The 9,334-nt window shown below is 42.9% G+C and overlaps 1 protein-coding gene across 1 annotated transcript; it reads left to right on the top strand.

The window, feature by feature from the left end:
- The first annotated feature begins 57 nt into the window (after nucleotides 1-57).
- Nucleotides 58-9,302, top strand: LOC136439720 (polypeptide N-acetylgalactosaminyltransferase 4-like). Its single transcript, XM_066435269.1, has 10 exons — nucleotides 58-1,389; nucleotides 2,438-2,604; nucleotides 2,932-3,144; nucleotides 3,927-4,092; nucleotides 4,562-4,679; nucleotides 5,072-5,266; nucleotides 5,738-5,869; nucleotides 6,393-6,488; nucleotides 7,832-7,975; nucleotides 8,688-9,302. The coding sequence occupies exons 1-10, from the start codon at nucleotides 482-484 to the stop codon at nucleotides 8,844-8,846; spliced, it is 2,298 nt and encodes a 765-aa protein (XP_066291366.1). The 5' UTR covers nucleotides 58-481; the 3' UTR covers nucleotides 8,847-9,302.
- The last annotated feature ends 32 nt before the right edge of the window (nucleotides 9,303-9,334 follow it).

Raw genomic sequence — 9,334 nt, 5'->3', positions numbered from 1 at the left:
TGCTTCGTGGTTACATGTGCAACGGACATTTCTGAGTTGTCATGATTTTCATCAAAACGGTAATACAGACTCGATGGCACCATATGGTCTTATCTGCTATGGGCTTCAGGACAGTGTAATCTTGTACTCGGCACAGTGACAAGCCCGCCTGATGTCCGTATTACCTTAGCCACGGTGCGTGCACATCCTGACGTAAACTTTACACAGCAAACACGGAGGTGGGACAAACAATTCGAGGTGAGAAGATAGGTCAAAGGACCAGTATCCGGATCACCTCCATTAATCAGTTCACTAATTCCAATGTTCTTCAAAGGACCGCGAGAAGTGCATATATCAAAAGCACGTACCGATTGCACTTGGCAATGCCAATATCCTCGAGCATTCGACGATTAGATTGACAATGCGGATACTGGCTGGGGTATTTAAGTAAAAACGGGTAAGCCCTGCGTTACGGATCTCATTCCAGCGGGAGCTAGGAACCATGCGACTGCGGCAGATGACACGTGGGCCAGTCAGGTGGGGACTCGCTTGTTCTTTCATTTTTACAGGCCTCTTTATTTACTATCTTCATTCTCAAAATTCTGGAGTAGCCAGTCCGAAAGTGAATCAGCGTTTTGCACATATTCAGCGCAATGGAATGTTCTCAAGAGGAGAGAATTTTGAGGGAACGTTGGGCTATGATATACAGGATATCATGGCTGGACTTGACAGGCTGTCACGGGCACTGAAAATGCTCGAGCAGAAAAGCGGTAAACCTGGCACCGGTGACCCTTCCAAACCAAACACCGAGATAAAGGGACACTACGCAGCAAAGGGTAAAGACCAGGACGGTCAAAGGACAAGTAGTTCGGGCGACAAACGTGAAAACACTACTGCACATGTCACTAAGTATCCTACTTATTTGAACACAATGAGTAACACTAATATTCCACGGGTAACATCACAAGGTAGGCAAGTACGTAGAATCAACAGTGAGACTCCTCGTCCGAGAAAGTTAGAGGAAAGCTTCGAAGCTGGACTTATAAATAACGATAACCTGACGCACAGGAGCGAGAAAACTTCAAAACTACTGAAACCTTCAGAAGATCACACCACCAAAACATCAATTCAGACTAGACGGAAAACAACGGCCATTTTAGAAAAAGAGGAACGAAATACACCGAAGCCATCAGCCGTAACACACGGCTCGCAGTTCCTCCCTACAGTACACATCAAGCCGGCGTCTGATCCCAACTCTCCCGGTGAAAACGGTGTAGCGGTCAACCTCGGAAACCTGACCGAAGCCCAGGAAAACCTACGAAATGAACTGTTCGAGAAATACGGATTGGACGAGTTCCTCAGCCGAAAGATATCCCTACACAGGGCATTACCGTATTCACGGCCTGAAAGGTAAGTGAATATATTCTATGATCTTATGAAATGCAATTTTACTCTTGTACATTTGCGAGAAAGAGGTAAAATGACATCTTAACTGTTAGACTTGAGGTACGATAAGCGAACGAGTAATAACTTTTCACGAGTCTGCTAACGCTATAGTCTAAATAGTCCGATACAGTATCAATAAAGGTTGGATAACAGGAGAACAAACAAACCGTTTACTAATAACAACTGGATAGTTTGGTAGCTGAGGACCTAGCTAAGGCAATGGGGCAGTTGTGCACGTTTGTACGGCGTAGTGTGTGTGTGTCACAGGCTGCAAGTCAATAGTACTAAGCACATTCCCCGACGTACCTATTTCTCTGCGTTGTAATGCAAACAAAACGTTGATCAACAACCAAACATTGCCGCATAACAGACTGCTATGAACTTTAAACAAACAGGTAGTTCAGAGGTCTTGTCAATACAGATCATCAACACACCTAGCAACTCAATACGGCAGTGGTAATGGATAAACGGATAAGTGCATAAATCATTAAATGGTTGAAAGGTTCACTTCATAGGAAGATGAATCACTTTGCACCAGTATTTGATTAGGTTCAAAGGTCTGTTGTGTTGAGACAACAAGACACTTGTGGCAATTGTCGGTGGTTAAAAGCTATATTCAAAGTACAGCCACTTGGGGCTTAGTTCTAGAAGATGTATTGATCAGTATGCCCTTGGGGGCAACCGTCACCCTAGGCCCTGTACGCCAAAGCAATTAATGTTGACTGACTTCAAAGTACAAGACCGTATGGGGAAAGGTTTTAGGGCATTGGAAATACAGCATCTGTATCTTTTCGCATGAAATTTGTAGTCATATTGTAAACTATTTATAGAAGGCATCACTCGAGGTTTTCATTTGATGATGATTTCCCTATTGTTCCACAACGAATCTATCATCTACATGATTGTATACCATCCGTTTTTTTTAGATCATTTTAAGCGATTGGCGAGTGGCACCATTGTAATTCTGCATTTCATCCTACCTTCATTTTTCTTCATCTGTTTTAATTTACAGCTGCCATAAGCAGACATTTATGTCCAACTTGCCATCAGTGAGCATCATAGTGGTGTTTCATAACGAAGCCATGTCTGTATTGAAGCGCACTCTGCACAGTATTCTGGACAACACACCCTCGTCACTTCTACAGGAAGTCCTACTGGTAGACGACTTCAGCAATAATGGTAAAAAAAATCATTTACTATATACAATTGTATATTGTGCTGTGGTCGTATGTATGAGTAATCCCCATCTATAATTATGCAGCCAATATTCCTATTAAGTTATGTTTTATATTTTAAAAGTAACTTCCTCAAGCACAAACAGTCAGTTTTTTTCACCGACATTTTAGCTGCCATTATCTGGGTGTAATGAACACTGCTACTCCTTGCCGCATGGTGGCGTTGCAGCAAGGAAACATTCGATCTCAAACATGACTACGTCCATATGCCCCCTCGACTCGCCTCATGCTTTTTTCTCTTTTCCAAACGATTTTCAATATTTCTATATAGACGATCTCAAGGGGGATCTAGAGGACTACATTTCACAGCTCCCTAGGATAAGGCTTCTGCGGAACAGGCAGCGGGAGGGTCTAGCGCGGGCGCGGATACGGGCTGCCGGCATCGCTTCCGGGGACGTGCTGACCTTCCTGGACTCCCACGTGGAGTGCAACACCGGGTGGCTGGAACCCCTGGTGGACAGAATAGCTAGAGACAGAAAGACAGGTGAGCAACAAGTATACATGTACAAGGTATTACGGAAAGCGTGGAGTACTGAATAAAAACACTCGCTCATGCCAGACCCCCAATCTCTAAAATATCTATCGTGTAGTAGTCCACTGTTTTCTGCTGCTTCAGTAGTTGAAAAATCCTGCAGCCGCATTCAGTCTTCCTTCAGTCCCTTCCACTTTGTCTGATTCGCTGCGAGCTTCCGTAGCTCCCGTAAGTTTCTTTCTGACCGCAACGGTCCTTGACCTCTTTCCTTCAGGTCTGCCCTCAGTAGGCTCAGTAAGTTTTTTGCAGTGTCTTCCTTTTCTGGAACTATATCTGCTGCATCCTATCAGGGCGAAGTCTAGAGCCTGTTGTGCAGGTGTGTCGGTCGGCATTCTCAGAATGTGTCCAAAAATAGACCACCTGGCGTCTTTCACTTATCGTGTGGGGTCGATATTCTCATGATCAGGTAGTCATTATCAGCAACAGCCCAGGCACGCCATCAAATCGACGCCATATTGCTCAATTAAGGGGTAACTTCAGTCAGAGGCCCAATAACGGCAAATCTTATGCATTTTAACTACCGCTCAATGAAAGTTTGTGATGCTGCAAAAGGTTATCAACTGACCCTATGTCAAACTGCATATTTATAGGTCAAATAAGGAAGATAATGCCCTGAAAGTGATACATTTAGCATATCCAGCTATATCAATGTAATCAAAGTCAAGTGTTATTTCTTCCCTTTTAACCTCCTTAAGCACGGCGTGAATTAAACACACATTATCTTTTCTTTTCAGTCGTTTCTCCCGGTATAGACTGGATCCACGGAGACACGTTTAGATTAGATTACGGCATCGACACCCTCCGGGTCACGTGGGGTTGGAGCCTCGGTTTCGGATTTGACCATGAGCATGCGCTGAGGTGGCTTCAACTCTCTCCGGATGAGCAGGTCGAACCCGTGAGGTAGGTGCGTGTGATTCTTTCTAGTCCGGTAAACTTGTAAACATATTGTAACGCAAAGGACAGTCATTTTTGCTTACTGTGTATACAAGTACGTTGTGAACGATCCAGACTGAGTGTAGTTTTTCAAGTGGCATTTTTTATGAAAGCATGCGCATGCATTTCGTGTGATTGTTGCCGACGGTACACAGCCGATGCAGTCAAACAAAGCCCCGAAAACGGACTAGTCTTGAACATTGAATTTTTTCAAAAACATTTGAACATATTTCTGAACCTTTTAAACTGTTTTTCTTTTAAACATAGAACTGTATTCAAATTGTGCACATTACCATGTACTAGTCTGCACCAGACTGACTGACAGTAGTAGAAGTATTAGTAATAGTAGTAGTAGTAGAGTCGTGTCTGTCCATGGCCTTTTCATCTAGATAAAGACGACGCGTACGCTAACGTTAAGAATTCCGCCCCTTGCTAGGTCGCCGATGTTACTAGGAGGACTTTTCGCCATTGATCGACAGTTCTTCTGGGAGATTGGAATGTATGATCCTGGTTTTGAATATTGGGGAGGGGAACACTTCGAGATATCGTTCAAGGTATATGTTACTCTTTCAAATGTTCATCTAGTTTGTCAATAAATCATTTTTGGATACAATGACAGTAGTTCGCGTAAAAACATTTTGCAGTCTTTATCATTATACTTCCCATCTGATGGCCAATCAGCACTAAGGACATGTATAATGTATTTCGAGCCAACATAGCCTATCATCTTCACCAGAAAGTGTGCAAATGACGATAGAAAAGAAGTGTGTGACGCGTGAATAAACAATTGCTCTATCTTCTGATTACGATCGGCTTTTATGTACAGTGAATATTTTAGAATCTGTTTTCATAGCCCGTCGAGTATCGATGTGTAAAGAACTGTCCTTCATCTTGAAATATCGCCACAACGTTAAAGTCTTGAAGCTTACGTGACGGTGTTTTCCAGGCGTGGATGTGCGGAGGATCAATAGAGGTTCTCCCGTGCTCTCGCGTGGGTCACGTGTGGGGGCTGAAGAAGACCTTCAGCACGGGAAACATGACGCTAAGTCAGTGGTCACGCAGGAACAACATGCGGGTAGCAGAAGTCTGGATGGACCAGTACAAAGTACACTACTACATCAGACGCCCATATCTGATGAAGGTAACACATTACCTTTAACCTCTAAAACTTTTGTAGTAAATTTGCCAATACACTGACTTGCACTGATCACATACAGAACACTTTTAGATATGAAGTGATCAATTACCTCCGTGAGAACGGAGGTACTCTTTTCGGTCTGTGTGTTTGTATTAGTGCAGGTTCGGAGTTATTTGAATATTGTAGAGAACATGATGTGTGGCGGAATATGGTGTAAGCGGAGACCGGCAGGATTGGAAGGTTGGCTTGGTCCGGGTCCTAAGCTGGCCCCGCAGGCTTGCAGAAAAATATACGGATAGAACAAGTCGGACAGAGCTAGCGAGTTTACCATAGTGAATAAAAGACGAAATTCACAGAAACTAGATATTTCAAGATATCTTTGATTTTTGTTTTGTTTTAGGCATTCAATGAGTACTTTGTATGGTAAGAGTCAATCCATACTGAATGTTACTTAAGCATTTTATGTTTGAACAGAGAAAGTTTGGAGACATTTCTGGTCGCCGACGGTTACGTGAGCGTCTGGAGTGTAAGGATTTCCGCTGGTACCTAGACAACGCCTTCCCCGACCTGTACATACCTGACGACATACCTGGACGCTACGGACAGGTGTGTATAGTAACAATGATTTACGAACAGTAAGGCTGTGCGATTCAGTACATGGACGTGCTCTGTTGTTGTATATTGGGTATGAAAGAATGATCGTCACCAGCTAGAATAGCCTCCCCCATATCATGTTAACATCAGTCGTAACATGTGAAGTTCACATGACCTTGACCCCCTCCCCATCCCACACATGTGCAATAGCATCTCCCTGTTTCCAATAGTAGTTCGTGTATTAAGCCCTTGTCACACTTGTGCGTGTTTACAAGTCCCCATGAGCTGCGTGTTAACAAGATTTTGGTTAAGTTTGCAGCCGAATAAGTGATTCCATAGGTTCGATCACTAGGCTGCAAAACGGTGGGTCAAAGTAGAAAACAACCTCTTCCCCGCAAAATCTACTTAAACCAACAAAAAATTTAATGAGCAACTCGTTCGCACTTGAATATACGCACAAGTGTGACAGGGCCCTAGCTACCGTCACGCCCACAAAAACAAACATTGAAACATGAGAGTCTACCGTTATCCGTAGGTTCGAAATAACGGAACCGACACCTGTCTGGACTGGACAACTGAACCCGAGAGGAAGCTGAAGATGTTCCCCTGTCATCACGGACTGGGTCCGCAGGTTAGTAGTAACGCCCGCTTTCTACACCACAGACTGCGACCACTGAGCGAAGGCTGGGCGACCAAACATTTGACAGGTCGTTCAACGAATTTCGTAACTTAGATAAAGGGCGATTTAAATTTGTTTTTACGTTCTGTATACTTTGTTGTCTTTAAGACATCGGCGCCATAGTGCATCATATTCCAATTACAAAACTAGAGTTCCACGACCCCATACCTTCGCCGACTGATGTTAGCCTTTTCGAGTGGCATAACATAAATGCTTCCCATTTCCTATATTGCGGCCTACATTGCGGCCTACATAAAGCCTACATGAGGTCATAAATTATATGCAAATGACGCTCTCTTTTCATTATTTATGTCTGATAATGTCCACATCTACTTAACTTCCAAATGCTGCCAGAATGAATTCTCCGTCATTTACCATTATGGAATTATAGTATTTTGCGCAATGCAAATTAGGTATGCCTTCGCATAATCGATGTCTATTGATATTCCTCTCTTTTTCAGTAACATATGTCATGTCTTTGAGAGTCCTATAATGGAATGCAGCGGATCTATAAACTTTCCTCATCAATAATGCAACTTAGATACTTATTTGCATAATTAGCATATGATCTTGTCAAGCATCACTCAAGCTATCAACATGCCAAATATCATGATCATCCGTCATCCTCTTCTTGAGTTATTCCCTTTCAAAGTTTGAAACAAAATCGGCTCCTGCAGTTCCAAAAAGCCACTAGGGGACCTCATCATCATATCGGGCAGCTTGCCCGGACTAAGACTGCTCTCTCCCTCCAGGCGTGACGGTCCGCCATTGGTTGGTCTAGACTTTCAGACCTCACCCCTACATCCCAAGCAAGTTAGGGGACCTAAACCTACACAACTCACTCTCCGTCTCAAGAGCTATCTTCCACTCAAAAATCATGACCATAGCATGTCCTGAACACGAGATACCAAACCGGGAAGTACCATAGCAAGCCACTAGGGGGCCCAAAATCTAACCATGTCGAGGTCTCAAGAAGACCTATCCACATACCAAGTATCAAGACAATCCATCCATGCATTCTCGAGTCATCGTGACACACACACACACACAGATATGCATGGGGGCGTGTTGCCACGATAAGTCGACTGACAATTCTAGTCAGACATATAAATAAGTTAGAGAATTAATATTAATGATAACTTTATTTCAAGTTTATGCCCGACGGCTAATTGTAGACAAACAAGTACATGGATATACATGGGAATCGACATAGTTATCTAGTCTACTGTGAAAGTTCTATGTTAACTAAGGTTGACTATAATGAGTTGGTTTTAGTATGTCCCTTTTGTCCCCAGTTTTTCGAGCTGACTCGACAGAACCAACTGCGGGACGAGCGGTCCTGTTTGCAGGCACGTGCCGACGGCAGTGACGTCATACTTGTGACGTGTGGAAGATTAAAGGATGACCCGCCACCTCTCCAGCAATGGGTGCTCACCAATGTAAGGACCAGGATCTTTACTTACGAAACCAGACTTTCAATTCTCAAAGTATCCTTTTACACCATTTCCGCCTTACCTCCTTTTAGGCTACCACTCTACGGAATGCACATAACTGTGAAACTCACACCAAGACAAACAAATAAAAACACCAAACGATTAAAATGCCTCCGTTTTCACCGTGAAAAATATCTGCAGTTAGTATAATGCTATTCAGTAACGTTGGAAGGATTATATATGGTGCTGTAGCACATAAGAGAATGAAGGTAAGCTATAGAATGGGGGTTAAGACAAATAGGAGTTTTCTGTCGATTGTAAGAAATGGAAACAGTTGACGTTCCCATTTTAGCCAATGCTCATATATACAAATATATAAATGTAATCTCCAAGTAGATCTACACGGTGCGCCGAAAATCGTATTTGCTAGCCAGAGAAGCTCCAGCCAGCCAGATAAGCTCCAGTCAGCTTATCTGGCTGACTGGAGCTTCTCTGGCTAGCATATACGATTTTCGGCGCCCCGTGTAGATCTGCTTGGAGATAAATAAATAAATGTATATTATGTTTCAATAGTACAGGCTGACCCAACTTACCAAGCAAAAGGATTGAAGTACAAAAGATGCCTTTCTAAGACATCTATGACGACGGTAAAAATTCATATAATACATTGATCTAATTTTTGGGTTTACAAGTTTTATTTCTTTTGACTTCTATACAGGGAGGTTTCTTGTACAACGCCGCTACAAAGAAATGCCTACACGCCGTCCCAGCTGATTTGGCCACGGGGACTGCTGGGAAAGTGACCATGAGGCCTTGCGATCTTAGTAGCCTCCAGAAATGGACTATAGAATACATCTGGCACAAAGATCTAGGGTAGTGTTTCACCAGCATGGAGTTTTGTTACAAATATAGCTGTTCAACTTGTGCATTTTGAAGCGCTAAATATGTCGTTATGAAAATAATATTTTGCTTTCGAGCAACTTTATGACCTGTTTACAGTTAACACGCTGCTTCGCGCTGCATGTTGACACAAATCATAAAGAAAATTTATTTATTGTGGAAGGTTTAAGCTATTGCTTGTGTGGCTCGGCTTAGCTCTAGTGTAAAGATACATGACTAGGCTGTCCATGTCGGTCTTCTGTTGAAACGCAAAAAAAAAAACATTCCAAGAGGACAGATCAGTTTACTGCTACGCAAATAGCATAAACTTTATAAAGACATATTTTTTGGCCGTAATATTAAATGGCAAGTCATGGGGATTGGCCACAAGAGAGCTCAACGAAGGGAACAGTGTGAAAAATAAAGTATTTGGTTGAGATAGACCAAACATTTATCTATGTAGTTTAATTGGATTTTAAACGATGC

The sequence above is a fragment of the Branchiostoma lanceolatum genome, chromosome 8, assembly GCF_035083965.1.
Source record: "Branchiostoma lanceolatum isolate klBraLanc5 chromosome 8, klBraLanc5.hap2, whole genome shotgun sequence".
NCBI classification, from domain to species: Eukaryota; Metazoa; Chordata; class Leptocardii; order Amphioxiformes; family Branchiostomatidae; genus Branchiostoma; species Branchiostoma lanceolatum.
The sequence above is the reverse complement of the archived record's forward strand: the minus strand, read 5'-3'. Positions and strand labels throughout refer to the sequence as shown.